Consider the following 22,165-nt stretch of genomic DNA (forward strand, 5'->3'; position numbering starts at 1 on the left):
GGTAGACAAGACAAGTCTAAAGACAGGAAGTTTGTCAGCTGCAATGCCCTTCAATTAAAATTTGAAGCCACAAATTAGAGAGTGGGAGACATTTACTGAGCAACAGTTTTAAACCAACCTGCAGAAGCAGATGAAACATTAGGTTAGGATACTACAAGGTATCCTTATAAAATGTACACATCCTAATATATCCTGGATCTCTCCCACAAAGTACATCTAGATCAGGGGTGTCAAACTCAAATACACAGAGGGCCAAAATTAAAAACTTAGACAAAGTCGCGGGCCATTCAAATCCAACCATTCAAGTCCATGCCTTGGAGTAGCAAGGAAAAGTACAGCTTAGGGGGAGTGCTGGAAATGCCAAACGCGGCCAATGCAGGGCTAAATCTTATGAATGGCCACCAAAGAAACTCCCTCTGTATCGAAATAGCGCCGCTACTAAAATTCCCGGCATTACTTGCGTCTATAAAAAAGTCCAATGTGGGGCCACGCATAGGCAGAGAGCCCGCTTGTCTATAGACCCGACTGATGACGGGAATTAAAGTAGCGGTGCTATTTTTAGCTGCCGTTCATATTTAGGATTCCTTTGGGGAGCCAAAAAAATGGATGTTGGCGCCAGATTTGGCCCCCGGGCCAGAGTTTGACACCCCTGATCTAGACAGTGGCCCTGATTTATTAAAGTTCTCCAAGGATGGAGAGAATACACTTTCATCAGTGAAGCTGGGTGTTAGAAGAAACCCTGGAATTGATTTCCTAAAAGTCATTAGCTATTTGTTAGCAAATGTTTCCAATTCTGTAGCAGATCCATTCCAGGTTTGCTGGATTACCAAGCTTCACTGATGAAAGTGTATTCTCTCCAGCTTTGGAGAGCTTTATTAAATCAGGGCCAGAATGTAGACTCATACAAAATGTCTGCTGCAAATTACAATGTTCACTTGTTTCAACAAATGTAAAATGCAGTGCAACTGCATACTCCAGCTCTTTAGAAAAGTCTGCAATACAATGTAAGTCACTGGTCAGCAGTGATGCCATGATACATAAATTTGTCAGAACACTCACAACCAATGTTCTACGAAATGTGAGGTCTGGGGTTTTTAAAAAAGGAACCTATAAATAAAAATGTATGTTTATACAGGCTGAAGGCTGCAAACTGATCTTGATTTTAGTATTGGTGATCATGTTGTTCAAACTGATTGTGTATTGAACCCTTATAATAAAAATGCTTATATGTAGGCTTTCCAGAAATGAATCATTGCCTTTTTTACTCTATTTTTGGAGAGAGGAATGAAAGACTGCCTGTTGTGACTTGTTATTGTTATATCCCAGTTCTGCAGATAGAATTCAAAATAAAAACAAAGCCATTACAAGCTAAAGCCAAAATCATTTTGCGCTATTACGCAATTAAGAAAAACCCATACATAAAAGATCCACTTTTCTCTCTTTTATCCTTTATATTTTATCATTGGTAGGGTGACTTTGGGTAAAGTATAAATGCTGTCAGCTCCGCATGAAAGTTCTGCAGTAGGTTTCAATCAATGTTTATGGCTGGAGATAAAACATTATATAAAAATCTGATCAATATCTGTAATCCTGCAGTCTCACAACAATTGGAAAGAACCCAGCGAGATAGACTACCCATCCCTGTGTTTTTTAACACTATACTGCCCTAGTGTATGGACAAAAGCACAGAATAGTAGTTATGATTCCATAAACATTATCTAAAGCTTAGTGGGATCCAGAACAGAGTGTTGTAACACAGAATAAAAAAAACTGTTATGGTAAACAGAAAAATCTTATGTGGCTACGTTAACCCAATACTTGGATCACATGGGGAGCTGGTAGGTAAAGTCAGCCTGTGTATTCTCAAATACCCAAAATATTCTAAAATGGAGACCTGTAATAAATCATCACCCTGTTCCTGTCCACTTAAATAAAATATATTTTGATGTTCCCTTCAACCTTTGCATCTTCTAGGTACCTAAAGCTGAAATTCTTATTATTGAAATATAAGAAAAATATTCCAACAGGAAAAGTGAAAAAACGTCATCATTTTCACTAAAGATGCACACATTTGGGTATTTTAACAGCCCCTGGGATACATAAAACACTATTAGGATTATTTATTTTTTGTGTACTGATCCTATAAAGATTACACAGCTATGTTAGAGTAAAGATGCAGAAAGAAGGGTCCTGCAAGAAAAGTATAAATGGGTAGGAATAAACATAGATTTATTTCTATCATATGGGTGCAGTTCACCGAGTCATGACTGCAGAAGCTTGCTGTAGGACCCCATACAATACAATTCTGAAACCTTATAGCAGTCATAAATCATAGAGACATCAGCCATCTATCATGTTAGCTCTCTGCAATGTTGAACATCCATAGGGGAACAGAACAAGAAACTACTGGTATCAGATTGGAGCTTCAAAATACAAAAAAAAAAGAAAAAAGAAGAGACTGCATGGAGACATTTTTGCTGCACTGTCACAACATATATATCTATTTTCCTGCATGTCACACATCACTAGTGGATACTGGCTGTGTACTCAGCAACTATACCTTATGTAGGACCTCTCAAGATGTCCTGAGGCATTTGGCACCGAGATGTTGTAAGTCTCAATGTTATAAGTCACACTACATCTGCCAGTACCTCCTGCTAGCATCTCTTCATTGGGTAAAAAACACAAATTAACCAGGCCATCCACATGATCTAAAATAAGTAATTTATCCGAGGCTTGTGTGCCTTTTGCAGGGACCTCCAGCAGTGTTCAGCATGGACACTCTGACTGCTCTGTCACTATGCAGCAAGCTGTGAATGCTATGTGTTTTACACATTTCCTTCAAGGCCAACATAAAATTATTTGTCCAATTTTTTTGAAATTGAATAAAAAAAGACTAGACCTTTGCGTTAATGAGCTTTGGATTCTCATGACCCCGATGCTGGATCACTGGTTGAGCTGCCTTGGACCAGATTCACTAGGTACTAAATACTGCTTCCCCTCCTTTTTTTTTTTTTTTTAAATACATGCCTATTATCCCAGATTACAACACATCATCCTCAAGAAATGACTATTCAGTAGCTGAAGCAATTACCATGCGATGTGCCCACCTCATACACATCTACCCAATTACTAAACAGTTTTTTCTTTTATTTTATATTATTATTATTTTATAGGGACTGCAAGTTGGATACACATATGCAAGATGAACACAGACCACGACAAAAACTGGTACAGTTTGACATTTTACAGTATGCAGTGTTCTCCCCAGTCCCTTTTAGCTGGGCGTACTACCCAAAATTTTTCAAAAACCACCCAGCTGCTTTTGGGTGGTTACTGAGAAGTTGGATCACAATACAGGGGCTGCCACCTGCCTACAGCTTCTTCCCACCCAGCCTAAAACAAATTCTGGGTTGAGCACTTGTATGGAATAGTAAATATGTTGGTAAAAAAAAGTCAAATTGATAGAGATTTGTATAAGCAACATTAACTGGAAAACTACTTAAATGTGAGATTTTCAAGTCATTGAATGCTGATGCAGTCTGTGGGCAAACAAAACACATTTATAGTTCAATATTGCAGTCTGAGCATTGCAGTTCTAGGAAGAGGTGAAGACATCACTCTATATTAGAATGGAAATAGCTAGAACAGAATAATCAATAGTAGATAAATGACAGTCAGACTAAAAAACACATTGTTACACATGATAATAAAGCAGATGCACAAGGTGTCTGTATATATTTTCATTGCATTTATCACCACTGGAATGCATTTTTTTTCAACTCCCTAAAATTCTAAACTTGCATAGGGCTATTCACATCCCCCATTGTAAATCTGCTCAGTCCTGCTCAGTACTGAACTGTCATAGGCAAAAAGGGTGTTATCTACCTGTAAATATAGGGTTTTTCAAAGAGCTCTAGAAACTGAATGAAGCAACCAATTTTAAATATAACAATAAAAATAATCAAAGCTACAAGTATGCCCAACACACAAATGTTTGTAAGGCAAGCATAATATTCAACATGGCAATAAATAAATACAGCTGTGCTCTAGGAACTACTATTTAGAAGGCAGGATGAAACTCAAACTACTTTATGTACATATTACAGCAGATAACTACCTTTTTTGTGGCCATGGGCCCACTTAAACCACATAGATCGAAAATACCAAAATGCACTGCTTTATGTATGCTGGATATGTTGTTTGCTTCATTCACAGATAATAATACCCCAAAAAATTTTACTTACAAATGTATTTTGTTTCTTTGTATTAAACAGGATGATTTTTTTGTTTTTATTGAACAGCTTTTATTTTATTTACTACAGTTTATTTTTATCCTAAACCTGGCTTACAATCTTCTCATTAAATGTGTTTGTGTTAAATCCAGTAGATAGCTTGTAATATGCTGAATTAAAAAAACACATTGTTACACATGATAATAAAGCAGATGCACAAGGTGTCTGTATATATTTTCATTGCATTTATCACCACTGGAATGCATTTTTTTTTCAACTCCCTAAAATTCTAAACTTGCATAGGGCTATTCACATCCCCCATTGTAAATCTGCTCAGTACTGAACTGTGATAGGCAAAAAAGGGTGTTATGTACCTGTAAATATAGGGTCTCTAGAAACTGAATGAAGCAACCAATTTTAAATATAACAATAAAAATCATCAAAGCTACAAGTATGCCCAACACACAAATGTTTGTAAGGCAAGCATCATATTCAACATGGCAATAAATAAATACAGCTGTGCTCTAGGAACTATTATTTAGAAAGCAGGATGAAACTCAAACTACTTTATATACATATTACAGCAGATAACTACCTTTTTTGTGGCCATGGGCCCACTTAAACCACATAGATCGAAAATACCAAAGTGCACTGCTTTATGTATGCTGGATATGTTGCTTGCTTCATTCACAGATAATAATACCCAAAAATTTTTTACTTACAAATGTATTTTGTTTCTTTGTATTAAACAGGATGACTTTTGTTTTTATTGAACAGCTTTTATAATATTTACTACAGTTTATTTTTATCCTAAACCTGGTTTACAATCTTCTCATTAAATGTGTTTGTGTTAAATCCAGTAGATAGTTTGTAATATGCTGGATTATAAAACATATTATTGAACATCTATACATGTAAAAAAAAAGCAAGGTAAAATGGAACAAAGGAATTTTTATTTTGCTCATCTGGCCTAAATTTCCTGAGGTCTCTAAAATGAGTTAAATATTTATGCTGTGCAGCCTCCATGGCCAATAAAATATTCATGTCAGACTTGTGAGCTTCACCAGTAAGTGAGCGATTTCAAGAGATCTTACAAGTAACATAACCCTACTCTAGTACACAATGGAGGCAGACAAAACAATTCAGGAGACAAGAAGTAACTGTGTTGCCCATAGAAATAGAATGTTCTATTTTCTAATTATTTAGTGGAAAACTGCTGGACAACAGACACTTTTCAGGGCCCTGACACTTAAGTTTGAATGTATCAATGATTAATATATGACTACATGATATTGCCTTCACACCTGAGAGTATGAACTTTGTTTTTGTCACCAAGAAAAAACTCACCCAAATACTTTGCTCTTTCTTCTCTTCTCTCTTTTGCCAGCTTCTGGCGCTGTTCTGCTTTCTGGGTATCTGTGAACAAATACAAAAAATATGCTCTAGTAAAACCTGGATTCTCTTTGTCTTGTGTGACATTTTAGAGCACCACTATACTTATACAGTAACCTAGAAAAAAATGAAAATATTAATATTTTGTTAGTTAAAACCCAACTCTGGACATAAATTAAAAAAATAACATTTTTTTCCTTATTGTCTAAAGCAGAGGTCAGCAAACTTTTTTGGCCACTAGGCTATTTCAGGGGTAGGCAGGACCACACTAGGCCGGACTCTCTCTCAAGTCCTGCCCTAATGGCTCCACCTCCCACCAGGTACGCCCCCTAAAGGGAAATCCTCCTCCTCCGAAATGCATACGGAGCAGAGGGAATGTTTCCTATTTACACCGGCGGCTAAAGTGTTAACACCGGCCGGGGTAAATAGGGAAGGGAGCCACAACACGGAGGCTCAAGAGCTGCATGCAGCTTCGGAGCTCTGACGGCTCCGCCGCGGGTTGTTGGCTGGGATTAGGCCGGAACAAACTACCGGCTAGGCCTTATCTGGCCTAAAGGCCGGAGTTTGCTGACCCCTGGTCTAAAGCAATTTATAATTCCATAAGTAAACCATCCAAACTCTTTGCTCTATTTTGCCTTATATTTGTCCAGAGATGGGCTTTAATTATATAAAAACCATTACCATTATTGTTTTTTCATATTAATGTGGTATGTGTACATGAGAAGAAATACCCAAAGCTATGGTGCCATTAATTTCATGTTCGCTTCGATAGTTTGCTATTTTCAATACAAGTGTATGAAAATGCAAAAACTGCCTCAAGCAGGCAAAATGCATGTATGAAGGAGGTGAACCAAAGCTCAGATGAACCCGTCAATTAATTTAGAATGACCTTTGAAGTATCTTATCTCATGCAACCATCTCATGCGTGAAGTCTGCAGCATGAGGATACAAACCCTTACTCTAGTACAGTTTCCCTGCCCAACAGCTGTCACACCAGCAACTTTAAAGCAGCAATTTGTTACAGCTAAAGAATCACTCTCCTCCATATATTTTGTTAAAAATGCATTTCAGTCAGTCACCGGCAAGTGTATGGGAAAAGCTATAGACTCATTAGCCTCAGTCACTACTCTTGTCCAAGATTCACCATGGCAAAGCAGTAATATGAAGCAGCTAAATAAGCACTGTAACCAGTAATAGTAGCAACTCTACAATCACTTACAAATGATCAATCTAAGAGTGTTGTAGATGCTATAACTCTCAGAAACAATGTTGCTAGTATGACATGAATTTCACATCACACAAAGCAACTTTGTATCAAGGATATACTGCACTGTATGTAGCATCTGCAGATCTACCCAATCCATGTTCTCTGGCAAGTTAAAACTTTAATAGCTTTAATTTAAAACATAGCTTTAATGCTATGAAGCTACAAATCATTGGTGTGCCATGGACTTCACAACTGTATTGGATAACACCAGTAGCAAAGAATGCAAAATATACTACTGCTTAGTCACTGAGCCTAAAATTGAAATGGCTATAAAGCATCCTTAACATTGATTGCAGCTGTTTTTTTTCCCCCAGCAACAAGAAAAGCATAGTGATTCTGTTATTGTGTTACAAAACCTTCTAAGCAAATAACACTGTTGAACTTAAAATATCACATACTATCATTGAATGTCACACATGTAAGAGCTGTACAGCACAGTTCTACAATGATAGCCACAGAAGGGTACAGCATTTTCTAGTTTTTTTATACAAATCATGATAAACTTGCCTAAGTGTTCCTAATTTTTTAGCTACCAAATAATAACATTCTGGACTACCTGGCCTCAAGCACGTTGGATCACCTATTTTTTAAACACAGGGAGACTCTATGAGCAAGACCTCTGTAAGAGAGGCTCCTTCCTACCCACAACACTTATAACCTGACTTAATAACAAGGGTGCAACAAAGATGAGGTTATAACCTTAGACATACAGGTAACAGAGATACCGAAACTATAAATATGTCTGAGAGACCAAAGAAGATAGTAAACATTGAAACAGGCCAGTGTCCAAAGATGATAAATATAGAAAATATTGAAAGAAATAAAAAAATCCTGTTGCGCTTTTGTAAGGGAAAGTAATGTATGGATGTACAATAACTTTATAGAAGCTGATGAGTAAAAAATATAAGCTATAGCGCTCAACTGTGTTTTCACAACTATGTATCCACTTCGGAGCTCTGGAAATGCAGACAGTCCCAGTTGATGACTGAATGGTATAGCTAATCGTGTCAAAGAACAATGTGGTATAGTGCAAGTTCAGTCCCTTTACAACAACTGTCATGCTTTAAAAAACCTGTTCTATAAGCTCCATTGTATACTTGTAACTTGTTGCTGATGACAACTTGCTAGTGGCAGGGTTGTTGTAAAGGGCAGAGAAAAGTAAATGCTCCGAAGCTATTCAAAATATTTTACAATTACACTGATCTGCAACAGGCCAACTTCACCCTACAAATATGACATCGAATACAAAAATAAGTCAAAAGGAATAACGTACTTGTTGCTCCTAATAACACAAACAGTCCTATCAAACTATTTATGTTAGGATTCTATGTGTTATATAATACAGACTATATATGAATTTTTTACTAGTAGTCATGTTGCTTTAAATAACACAAAACAAACATACAAATTTGGGACTTAAGGACAATTTAGCTTCAGGTAACAAAATTTTTTTGTTAAAAAATCTTTATTTAAATACAAAACATTTAAATACAAAGCTAAATTTGCTGTTTAAATACATACACACATTAAACAATATCTCCTACATGGACACCAAGAATGTTGTTCAAGCTTTCGGTGCTATTTGTCCTAAGGAAGCGGACTGAGTGTCCGCGAAACACGTCAACAGCTTGAACATCATTGTTGGTGTCCATGTAGGAGATACTGTTCAATGTGTGTATGTTTTTATACAGCGACTTTAGTAGTTTTGTATTTGAATAAAAGTTAAAAAAAATGTTTTACCTGAAGCTAAATTGGCCTTAAAAGTCCCAAATTTGTATGTTTGTTTTGTGTTATGGCTCTAACTGGGGATGTGGCTTTAGGAGTAATTACATTTATACTTTTCACACGTTGCTTTAAATGCCAAATGTTGTGTGCTTAAGAAGCTCCAGAAATATTAAAAAGTAAAACTTTGCCTTGCTGGAGATAGGCCTAGTGTGAAAGTTACAGACAAACTCATACTTTTCAGATACAGAGGAAAAGAAAGTAGTATACATACCAAGTTTTTGCCTAACAGCAGCAGTAGGAGACACAGCAGCAGGCGGCGTTAAGACATCACTCTTTTGTATCTGTCCTTTTTGAGAAGTTACATTTTCCACCATTTTGGATGTGCTTGGAATTTCTGTTTCTAACAGTGAATTCTGTTCTTCAAGAGATAATCTGGGTCAGTCTTCTGTTTTATCACAAGTACTCACTATCTGTAATGAAGGAGAAGGCCCTTCAACTGCTGGTGCAGAAATAGGTCCCCGAGTCTCTTGTGAAGCGACATCATGGCTCTCAGCAGATGCTGCGGAGCTGGAAGTTACTTCCTCTGTCCTTGTGCTTAGCTGACCATCTTCTAGTTGAGTGTCTGAGTTCTTTGTTGCTTGCTGTATGTCATTTTCTACTGTTGTAACTTTGTCACCTGGATGAAAACATTACATAGTTAGGAAAGAAACTTGATAAAAAATAATAAATATTCACATAAAGCAAAAACATGAGGCAACTGTTCAAATGAATCAACCACTAGACAAAAAAATATTTTTATCTATTTGCCTGGTGTTTATAATCATTTTAAAGCTGAAATCACAGCTGGACAAATATTGTCCAAATACAATAGCCATGTATATTTTATTTAAATCTTTTGTGCATTGCTTTACAGATCTGTGCAGTAATTCAACTTGAAACCAAGTCTCTGTTTTTTTTCCCCTTGTGCAGAATTTTCACCTGATAAAGACAGGTTGCTGCTGCTCTGCTCTTGCTATCCCAGTGTTTCTCAACCAGGGTTTGGCGTTAACCCCAGGGTTCCTCCAGAGGCTGCTAGGGGGATCCTTGAGAAATTTATGCCTCGCAGGTCAGTTTGAATTACAGCAATCATCTTTTTGACGATCTGTAATGCTGTGAATATTGTTATTATTGTCAGGGGTTCCCAAAGACCTGAGTTATTTCAAGGGGTTCCCCCATGTTGAAAAAGTTAAGAAAGGCTGCTCTATCCTTTTGAGGGTTGGTTGTATCCAACCCCTGTAGTTTCCCCACAGGCAGTCAAAGCTACTTATATAAGACATATATATATCTGGGTTTGCAAAGGCATTAGGTACGTGTAAAGTGTACAAAACCATTGGGAAGTTTATTACAGACCCAGGGACTTCATTTGGACCCAGGTTACAGGGGAAGCCTTTGCAAAAAATGCAATATCAATACTCACTGATAAGTGCAGGACACAAAGTGATACATTTTAATTAGAGAGCATGCCAGCATAAAAGTAGGACTGCGCAACTTTATCTCTGCCACCTTCCCTATTACTGTAAGCACATTCTTACTGGCCCAACCTTCCTAGTAATATCCAAAACTAAAACCTACATATATGCAGAATGCACCTGGGGTTTTTGCTGCTTAAAATAATATAAAGCAGAGCTGGGAAGAGAAATGTCAGGTACCAAGTGAGGTTCTCCCATACATTCCATGTGCTTCCTCATATGACATCACAGGTCAAAAAGATCATTACCATTTAAAGGGGATGCATGAAGAATAATCAGTGTGCTGGCTGCACAGCTTCACTGTTGACTGCAATAGAGACCACTTCATTTATTTCCGACAGTGTGCTCTGCATATCTGTACATTTTATCCCAGGGTAATAAAGGTCCCCATTCAGAAACAAAGTCCCACTGTAGCTTTAGCAACATAAGAGGTCATTTTGAAATAATTTACAAAGGAAGTTAATCTCTAAACATAGGCTCGCCATTATTCAAAGAGTGAGAAGGATTTTGAAGAAAACCTTTACTAGCTGACCTCTAACCCAAAAAGAAAGTACTATAGTCACCTATTATTAGAATATAACCAATAAGAAAAGTGTACTAATCAGGTTATAGAGGGTAGGAAATATCACCTCAATATCCACTGGCTACTAAGGAACGAGATCTCCATGGATTGCTTCTCATTCTCTCAAGTAAATGCCAAAACTTGTGCACCTAGGCCAGCATGGGCTCTCCCAGTTAGCTGCCAAGAGACCTTTTGGAGTCGTACAAGCATACAGAAGAAGTAGAATGATTTATTAGGCAGATCAACGATCTTCAGCAAACATTCACCAGATCTAAATTAAACTCTAAATCTAATTTTATTCAGCTCTTCACTTGAGAGCTTAATAGGAAAAAGAACAAGCAATTTCAATATGCATGGCACTTGTAGGTAAAGGCATTGCACCTAGAAGGCTAGGTGGATACAGAACAAAAAACAACACAACATAGCATTGGTATACAATCCTGGTATGTATAATACAGAACACATTTTCATGAGATACATTCTATTACGAATAGATGAGCAGCCCACGGACTATTTTTAATTCTTATCAGGAGCAAATGTGCTAGACATTAAACCCTAATACATTGCAAGAAACAAAACTGGGTAACAAGCCAGGTTATTCTTATTCCTTGCAAGAGAAGAAAATAGAACGTGTTAAGTGTTTAAAAGGAAATGAAAGCCTTCCAAATCTCTCCAAAACTCCAGACACAAAAGTGGATTCATATTAAACAGTGTAAGATATGTAAACTTAGCACAGCCTATTGCACCAATGACATTAACGTATGTGCACTATCGCCAAATCAGTCCATTAGGAAACACTTTATTTTATTATTTACATAAAAAAAACATCTAAACAATAATAATTAGCCAACCGAAATTTGTACTAGCCCATCCAAACAAATTAGCTTGTACAGACAGAGCTCTTATTGCCAACCAAAGCCCCAACACAAAAGCAGTTTTTAGGCAGCCATAACCATTTGCAACCAGATCAAGGCAGCCTACCAGTAAAAAATAATTTAAAGTGTCAACTGAAACTCTTGGTGGTAGTTTGTGTTTATCCTTTTGCTCAGTTTGCAATATTAAGTTGTTTGAATGTGGTTACATTTGCATAAGAATTGCCATGTCAGGACACTGTTTAGAGATTTACAAATACGAGGTTTGAATAGTTACAAGTATAAGTAATGATCCGTGGGAGGAAATAATAATAGTGGTCAGGTATTTCAACCTTTACCACACCAGACTCTGAGCAAATAGGGTTCTATAAAGTGCTCATTATCTTGTTCCTTGTTAGCTCAGATCTTGGTCTTGAATGTTAACATGTGCTGAATGATGCTCGGGGATCGATTTAGGAAACACAGTTGTGGGGGTGGTTCTTTGAAAGTGTAAAGGTAGGGTGACAATTCTTTTTCACTACTGAATGGATTCCTCCCCCACAGCTCTGCAATGAGGCCTCTCCATTGGGGGAAGTGACCGCCCCCATTACAGCTGCCCTGTGTGCATTCTCTTTACAGCTGCCCTGTCCAGGACTGCCAGCAATGCTGCACCTGTTATATGAGAGCCTGCCCAAGCCACAGCCCTACCCATCGAGACCTAGGCAGCTGGCAGCTACCCTAATATACCAAGGTCCAGTCCTTCTTTACAAGGACACATTTAAAAATTCTGAAAAGGCCGATAATGCTCAGCTTTCTTTGTGTGGATGCTTATATCCCAACATCTCTTGCATACTCTTGATTGGTTCTGAATGTGTATATTGAGTGGAAGGTAATAGAGTATGCTGTATATTTCTTTGTGACTTTCATGTATATGAAATATACATGGTATCACAGTGATCTTACACAGGACAACATCCAACCATAACCCATGATACTAATTATGCTGGCGGGAATGGGGTTTTTCTTCATCCATGTGATTTTTCAGTGCATAGATGACACACTGATTACAAAAATAAATTCATATCTAGCAACGGTCAAAGAGTCGATTTCCAGAATGTGGGTAAATAGGTGTAGATGCCCATTTTTTTTTATGACAATTTATGGTTCTAAAGACATTCCCTAAAACTGTCTTTTCTAACATATGTTATCTATTGCGTTTGCACTAGGCTCTAATTGGGTTTAGTGGCAAATTGGCCTTCATTATATATAGTGTGTGCGTAAGTATAAGGAGTGCATAAAATCTCAAGCAGGACGGAGAAGAGAGTTGACAAAGAAATGTGCACCTAAGGCTAGATATTCAAGCATTTACATAATCCTAAGAAACACAAACTGAGCTTTAAAACAAGCCCCCATGTAGCTAAAGGCACTATGGAACAAGGCATCCTCAAAGTTTACAGAAAAAGCTTAAACTTGATGGCTTGTTTTATCACTAATTTACTGATTGTTAATTGTAATAGTCTGCTCAAAGGTTCACTGCAGAAAGGAAATACTATGTCTGTTAAATGTACACAGAGCTGCACATGCACTGCTCAGTGTACAATCCCGGCAAAACCGATTGCTGGGAAACAGGTAACTAGCAATGCGTGTGCACTATATAAATTATGTCTGTCTGGCCCGGCCAATCAAGATGGCCAAAGATCCTGAACCCAAATTAGGTCTGAGTGAAGATCTCGGCACCAGCAAAGTAGCAAGAAAAGGTTCATTTAAATAATTGTCAACATGAAGGTAAGTATCTTTTATCGCACAGGTGACACAGCCTAATACTCCTGCTCTAAATAACCTCTACCAGCTTACATTTTTTTCAGGTTTTTTTCAGGTTTAAAGTAGTTTTACTTTTTCATGCAATCATTATTATGATCTTCAATGTTTTAAAATAACAAAAATCAATTCTCCCAATTTTTTTTTTTCCAAAGTGTGGACATCCTCTACCTGTTCATTGGAGACCGCCATGCCCAGATCAAGTAGTGGGGCTTCCCATACTTCTGCTTGATGTGCGTGCACAGAATGTCTAATAAAACCATCACATTGGCACTACATGTGTAAAAGTAAGGTAGGCTACCTGGGACCCTACGAGCTATGTAAAAACACTGTGGACTGCAGCACTACTTCTACTACAATCTCTCTACAAACTCAAGAACATAGGATCCATAAAATATATATCCAATTAGGTAGGCCCCCGTCATAGTGCCAACCTGTATTTTATCAACCTTACAACCTGTGTTTATGAAGAGTCTTATAATGGTAGGGAGAGAAATACGCAAAATTGTAAAGATGAAACAGAAAAATCGAGAACAAAACAAGATGAAAGTGCTAGGAGTGTAGGAAGTAAAACACAATATGGTCAGGGAGTGAGAAAGCACAGCTCAGGCCAGTGTAAGAGAATGATGAATAGCAGACAGAATAATGCAACCAGACCACCCCTGACAGACCATCACGTGAGCAAGCCATGCATCGGAAGCCACCCAAGTCCCATTGCTCTGCTTTATAGGCTAGACTTAGCTAATGCTATAAGAATGCAGCCACTAATAACTCCAACAGCAAAAGCCCTTCATCAAGTAACACAGTGACTGCAGAATCATTATCATTCACTGCACACTGCCACCCAAGCACCAATCATGCGATAAATCTTTTGCTTTCTGTTCCTGTTCAGACATATTCACATGTTCTGAAAGCATTGGGAAACCAGCGGTCCCAGGCCAGTAGATTGTAAGCTCTATGGGCAGGGTCCTGTGTCACTGTCTGTATCTATCATTTGCAACCCCTATTTAATGTACAGCGCTGGGTAATATGTTGGTGCTATATAAATCCTGTTTATTAATAATAACAATAATAATAATAATAATAATAGCCACCTTGTTTAAAGCTAATGCAAATCGGCCTAAACAACATAAGGCAAATCCTAAAATAAATATATTGTGATAAGATAAGAAATATGACAGAAAGATGTGTAGATCAACTGATAATTGTGTACTGAATATTGTTTGGCATTTTGAACATTGTCAGACATGGTAAGAAGTCATTTACAGGCCCTGCCCTGTCTGCTAAAGCAGATAACTTGGGACAGACGACTAACCTTCACTAGGTTATCTTCTCTGGTATTGGCAGCTAATAGATCACTTAAACACATTCTGCCAATTACTGGGAATGAAGGTTAACACAATCTAATGGCTGAATTGGCTTTTCACCTAAAGTGACCATTTTTCTCTCTGACATTTTATGATGCTCTTTTCAGCATTGGAAGTGTGCCCAAGGCTTCATCCAGAATGAGTGGATTGAGTTCAATCATCATGATTACAAAATGCATAAAATAAATGGTTCAATATAATAGACAGAGATACAACAGCTTGCACACTTTCAGCTAGATCCCAATGGAATGTGCATTATCCAAATCCAGTGGTTTCAAATCCACTAACAAAAGAAGATCACATGTTTTCCTGACCAATAAGACCCCTTACCAATAAATATACCAGAAATACTTTGCAGATCACTATTGGGACAGAGACATATACTAATGTTTAGTAACACATCTAGAATACATTATTTTTGTGTTGAGGTCACTCCAGGATATACAAAAGCAAAGACTGAAGGACTCTTGGTTGTCATAAGGATAGTCTTACATGAAGTGTATAATTATCTGCATTTCTACTTTGGCAGATCCTGCACTACACAACTCAGATCAGAATAATTGTGAACAAAGAGCAGATACTGCATTGTGTATTAAATATTTTCATATGTTCCCGCTATTATTTTAATATCACACACAATATAGGTTCAAACCTAACTAAATTAAAATTTATAGAAGGCTTTTTTCTGTTTGTTTTTTTCCTTACTTCCTGTGACATTCGGACAGGATAGCAGCAACTGTTTACCATACCGGCAGATAAGGCCAGCAATAAAAATTATTACCAGAAACTACCAGGACTGCCATAAACTAAATTACCCAATGCTTTAAAAAAGTACATATAAAACTGTTGATCAGCGAGAAATGTGGTATGCTCCAGTGTTATAAAAACTTAAGTACTATTGTCAGCCCTTTCTGCTGGACTCTAGAACCCTGCCTAAACCCCCCTTTTAATTTATCCCCCACAATACAGTTCCTTACATTGCCATGTTTTTCTGTAGGTCTTTCCTACATAATGGACCTGATTTATTAAAGTTCTCCAAGGCTGGAAAGGATAAACTTTCATTAGTGAACCTGTGTGATCCAGCTTCACTAATGAAAGTGCATCCTCTCCAACCTTGAGGAGCTTTAATAAATCAGGCCCTGTGTATAAAGGGGAAGGGCTCTTTGGAGATGTAGTTCTGGTAACATGACTATGTCATTAGGAACAGGGAATAATTTAGGCTCAATATAGAAATGATCGAGAAAAATTGAGCTGGAACATGATCAACATGATCAAAATAAGCAAAAAAAAAAAAAAAAACCTAACGTCTGTACAGCTGTACTCCAATGTTATTTAGGGATCTGTCCTGCCGTATCAATAACTGACGGACAGGAATGTAACAGGGAAGACGTGGGGGGTGCAACCCACTCATCTGACTCCCTACTACCCTCCTAATGGATCAGAACAGAACTCGCTCTTTTCACTGGCGCTGGAAACAATAATTTCCATATTGTTGCACAAATGTATACGGCTGGACATTACAGTTGTTATATGAAATAAAACAAGCGGACATACAAGTGTCCCAGACTTAAAAACATCTACAAATCAATCTGCAGCAGCTCTTGATTTCAAATGGTTACTGCAAAATTTTCCCCTTGGCAACAAGCTAGCTTTTGTGTTACCTTTTTTCATTTGAGTTCAGCGTTGGTCAGATCCCACTAAACTGGTCTGCTGTTACAACGAGAAAGACGTGACTCCTGTATTTACCAATTGTAAATGCAACACTAGCTGTGGTAATTGTACACCTACATGAAATGTGCTGCTGGGAACTTTCTGCTGCAGAAGGCTGGTGACTTCTTTCCCAGTGATACTAGGGTGTGAGTCCTGCTCTAAAAGGACAGACATACAGTGATTCTAGTCCGATCCTGCTGGTAAAGGGCCAAACTAAGCACACACCCCTGGTCTGACGGATCTTGTGTTATGGGTGTACATAATACAGGAGCTACAGATTAAAAATATTAGGGTACTAGGACATAGATGCACATTTGGTTCTTTTGAAAATAATGATCTTTAAAATAATTAAGCATTTCCTAGCATATTTTCTGGTGAGATCTCTGGTGAGCAGCTGGACACCTACCTAGGCCAGGGGTCAGCAACCTTTACTATCAAAAGAGCCCATTTGTACACGCCCCGTGGTAGATTTATTTCACTGGTAGATTTTTTTCATTAGAACACCAGATAGGGAATCCCCCTTCTCCGCAGTGTCTTGGGAGGAAGGGGATCCCCCATCAGAGATCTCCCCGCGGCAGCCGAAGGGAGCCACAACAAGGAGGCTGAAGAGCCGCAGGTTGCAGACCCCTGACCTAGGCTGCTCAAATGGCTATTTAAGAACAATCAATGGTTGGGATTTTAAAAACCGATTATGATTATCGGATCTTCCCACCAGAAAACCAGTTATGACAACCTGAAACATATAAAAGATTGGTCATCACACAGAAATGTTGTCATTTTTTACAAAATCTAACTGCAAATTGGTCCAAAAATACAGCAATGACACTGCAAAAGTGCAGAATAATGTTGTAATAAATACCTGATTTAGTATAATCTTATCAAAGAATAGACTATCTTTTGACCACATAAAACTGCAAGACCAGTCTGCCACTTGAAGAACAAAAAAGCTATCTTTTACCAGGCAGGAAAACCAGGCAAGTGCATAAAAAGCAGTGCTCCATGGAAAGCATGGCAAGGAGAACCACTGAGAAAAATTTTTTTAAAAATATATAAGGCAAGATTTTTCAAAAGTTTGTTTTTTTATATAATTTTATTGACACTGGTATGATAAATTAAGTTACTGTTAGTTGTAAGTTTTTTTTGTCTTTTAGAAACACTGAGTATTCATTTAGCAGTATGGAGATTCATAATGTAGTGTTAAGTCATCGCATTCCTAAATTACAGCAATCAGAAAAATTGGCTTTGGTTCAGAGAGATTACACGAACACAAATCTTCACTGTGATGATGACATCACTGCTTTGCACAATTGCAGGGCTTCTTGGCAGAACATGAACATACCGAGGAGAAATGTTGGCAGAACAAGGTATGGGTGTGCATGTCTGGACAGAGACATGTCATGAGCCTACATACATACCTCACACTATCTACGCATTTTTCCAGCTACAAAAACTGCATGTTAGCAATAACAATCCTTTCATGGGAACTGTAGAGGGACAATAAGTTGTTGGAGAAGATTGGAGGGGGTGCAGAAAGGTTTATGGATGAAGGAGTGATCTTGCCCTAGACACTGCCCGGCTGAGCTGGGGATAAAGGGACAGCTGTCAATGCATGGATGTTTCCATTGCATTACTATTATAAATGATCAGACAAAATGCACTTTTGTAAATAAAATACTTATATGGGAGCCATTTTGCCTTCCAACAGGTTTTGTCCATCTAGTTCTGAGATTTTCTCCTGCAGTATAACTTTCTGAACTCCCCACCAACACCCTGTGACTAGACAGTGAAAAGAATAGATGCACAGCGAATAGATGCCCTTTGCTCTCTTCTTCCATTACAGAATATTCCTAGCGTTATTTTTTAGCTCTGATTGGCACCAGTATTACATTACAGAGTAAGAACTGGAAGTGACACATCCAGCCCCAGGGAACGGTTACTTTACACCCCATCCCTTCATATCTTCTAACCTCGTTACCTGAGGCTGAATCACAAGGAGTCACTTCCTGTCCCTCCCCAAATGACTACAGGAATGCAGAGCTTTCTGAAAAGTATTCTGCGAAATACAGAACAAAGAAAAACACCTGAGCCAGTAAATCAGCTCAGGAATGACACATCTATACGCAATACTTCTGCTATGGAATAAGAGGGAGATTAGGTAATAATCCATTTTAAAAAGGATCACTCATTTTTATTTATGTCATTCATACAGGATTCAACATGCACTGAGGAAATCCTGAGAAGTTTTAGAAAGGGCCTTATAGGTACCATATCACATAGCTATCTGTCAGCAGATGTCATTTTCCCTGATCCTATGATTTATCAGTGGCCAAAACCTTCAGTAACAGAAAGTGTAAACCCTGTTCTGGAGCAATTCCAGTTCAGTTTGAATAATGGCCAAAAAACTTGTTCACTGGATGACCGTTAGAAATGTACTGTCACCATGTTTTCAAAAATAGTAAGAGTGGTTCTAGCATCAATATAGTCCATTTATTACTAGAAAGTCCTAAAGGGCCCGTTTACAGCTACACATGCAATGGGACCCCAGCACACAAGATTATCAAGCTGTAACATCAGTTTATCCAATATTTACCAATGTTTTGGTCAGTTTCTGAACATGATATGAGCTACTAGCTGTACACATTCATGAGATCTTTCAATGAAAACCATATAGCCAAAGGCACAACCTACCGACTACTCCTAGAATACTGACCACGGATCATCTCCATTAAAATACTCCAGAACATTGCCATAAGGATTACCAGGGAGGTGCAATCTCAGGCAAAGAGGACAGCAGACATATATCAGGAAATGAACCAAGCAAAATATTAGAGTGAATGAGAAAGGACATCACAAGACAATGCAGGGCTTGCAGAAAGCCTTCCAAAAACATTCACTATCATCTCCCTACTTCACTCCAAAGAGTCTTTCATGAAGCTTAAAAACAAACAAACAAACTGAACTCCAACAATGAATGACCTTAGATTACTTTGGAACTGATAGTCATATTTAGTTATAGTCCATCAATGAAGGCTTTGCAAATATTTAAAGCAGGGGCTCACCAGATCCAAAATCTGTTTAAATGTAATCCACAGACTTTAAATGGAATTCTATTACATTTTAAGGATTATCCTCCCCTTTTTTTTTTACATAGCAGATATCACAAGGTTTCAGCACAATAATACAATAAATATAAGCCATCGGTTCAAATTGTTGCACTGGGCTAGCTGGATTATGTTGGTGTTTTATTAATACAATTTTTTATTATTATTATAAATAATAATAATAAAAATAATTATGTGTCCTTTCCTAAAATGCAGAGGGATCCTCAGGATATTTTTTCAATGACAGCAGTTTTTCCAGACAGCACACATCTGAAGGACATTTAATGAAATTTTAAATATTTAGGCAGTTTGGTCATTTTATTATTAATCTACCATAACTTTAAGGCTGAATTCTGAAGCAATATTTTGTCACACATCGATATACAGGATTATGGTGGAGTCTTCACTACACACTACATTAAATAGCTCACCAAAGATTCTACTGAATAAAAAAAAAAAAAAAACATAAAATCTTACTGTCCGCATTTTGCCACACGTTTCAATCACTATGTAATGTATTTTGTATGTATTCCCATAAACTAGGAGAGATGTCTTTCAATGTCTCATAGTTCTCAAAATAATAACATACTCACAAATAAAAAAGTAATTACAGAAGCCCATATTTACTTGGGAAATGTGCTGTAATTATAAAGGTTAAAAATTCACAACACAGCGCTAAAATATTATAAAAATATGACACTGGATAATGTTTTCAGTCAATACCTCCAAAGATAAATCTGTGAAAATCACTCAGTGCTAATGTTAAAAATATTCAATTTCAAATGTCAGTAACTTTTTAAACAGAAGTGAATACACTTGGAATAAAGGATTCACTTTGGAATCTGCAGCAGACAGTTGCTTAGTAAACATAAAGATCTGGGAACTGGGAACAGGAGGGGCCATGTTCCTGTTTCCTGCTATCTGATGTCACTGTGTATTCAAGGGATAGTTTGCTTAACCAAAGTCCCATTCTTATTCTATCAGTACCACTCAGTTATCGCTTCTTTGATAAGAACAAAAGCTCCATCAGTCACAGCCCTTCACCAAATGAAATTTGCATCAAAATTAGCAAATCAGTTATTTGCATTTAAAATGATTACATTCATTGTAAAAAGTTAATTACACAGTTTAGAGAGTTACAATACTCTATTTTTGTCATGACCATATAGGACTCTGTCAGATTCCTGGAAAGGGTGATGGGAAGGTTCTTCCGCTGCTTTGCTAAAAACAGCACACTAAATACTAAAGACCTTCCACGTAAAAAAAATACCACAATGCAGGTCGTTTGTCCTCAGTGCCCCCTGTATACTGCTTAAGATCATACTTTTCAGTCATTATAGACTGCAAATACAAGGGGAGTAGTCATATTTTTTTCAAGGTAAACTCCTGCAAAAGCAATGTTTTTAATGCAGATGGTCCAACTCTTTGGCTGGATACACTCAGATAGATACTTTGCTTTCGGTTTCAATAGCCATGATGTTTGAAACCAAAATTAGGTAAATTGTATTTCCAAATGATCATAACCGATCAAATATATATATTAAATCTTGATCGATCATTTTGGTAATTTCTCTCACAACGTGATCAGATCAGAAAGGCAGAATGTTTTGGGGCATCAGACCAAGTTATCAGGTCAGTTGGTCAAGAACAAAACTGGGCAGCAGATTTCCAATTTAGCCCGGCAATTATATAAAACTCCCCTGCCCATTTCTTTTATTTAAGTGAAAATCTGTCACATCTACATTGGCAAATCTGTTGCAGACATTGCAAGATCATAGTTGGCAGTCCCAAAAAACAATTGCATATGCTTTGCTCAATGAAAGGCAGGCTGCTATGCAATAGATGAGAAGCATTATACAGATGTTCAATTGTTGCTTGAAAGCAATTAATGATGGCTTGGGAGAGAGTCTTGGGGATGATCTCCACAAAGACAGGCTGCTTGGCTATTGATGAACAGCCTATTTTGTTCTATGGAGAAGGAAGAACAAGAAGGAAGTGGCCCAGCTGTGGAACTACAATACTGTAGTGGTCGATTGTTTAGAGATTTGGCATGGTACACCATATAACAACATCACAGGTCATAGGATTGTGTAATTTTGCAATCCTGAATTCATTGCCAAATATTCAATGGCCCCAATCTCATTGAAGTTAGGGGATATTTCATACTAAAGCATTTTCTTGCAGACTGCATTACCTATTTACCTGAATGAGAGTGGTTTTGAACTGTTTTGTGTACACATTTGTGTATGGCTATCTGCAGTATAGTTACTGGAAGCGTTAAATCATTGGAAGCCATTATTTACGTTCTAGAGCAAGGGTCAGCAAACTTTTTTGGCTACAAGGCCATTTTAGGGGGTCAAGGCGGCACACTAGGCCAGACTCTCTCTCAAGTCCCACGCTGAAGGCTTCACCCCCAACCAGGAACGCCCCTGAAGAGAAATCCCTCTCCTCCACTCCATACGGAGGAGAGGGAATGTCCCCTTACCCCGCATGCGGCTCCGGAGCAGCGGGTTGACGACCACTGCCGGCTGGGATTAGGACGGATCGACCAGGGGGGCATTAGGCCGGAACGGACTACTGGCTAGGCCGTATCTGGCCTAAAGACCTGAGTATGCCTACCCCTGTTCTA

General features: G+C 37.9%; 1 protein-coding gene across 3 annotated transcripts in view; it reads right to left on the reverse strand.

Moving 5' to 3' along the window:
- Positions 1–22,165, reverse strand: part of MAP7D1 (MAP7 domain containing 1) — a 60,132-nt gene that overhangs the window by 22,917 nt on the left and 15,050 nt on the right. For all 3 annotated transcript variants that reach the window (XM_072419845.1, XM_072419862.1, XM_072419854.1), the window contains exons 2-3: positions 8,891–9,295; positions 5,583–5,651 (exon numbers count right to left, since the gene is read on the reverse strand). In XM_072419845.1, the coding sequence (XP_072275946.1) occupies positions 5,583–5,651; positions 8,891–8,993 (172 nt within the window). In that variant the 5' untranslated portion in view covers positions 8,994–9,295. The remainder of the gene's footprint in view (positions 1–5,582; positions 5,652–8,890; positions 9,296–22,165) is intronic.

Source organism: Pyxicephalus adspersus, chromosome 1 (genome assembly GCF_032062135.1).
Source record: "Pyxicephalus adspersus chromosome 1, UCB_Pads_2.0, whole genome shotgun sequence".
Lineage (NCBI taxonomy): Eukaryota > Metazoa > Chordata > Amphibia > Anura > Pyxicephalidae > Pyxicephalus > Pyxicephalus adspersus.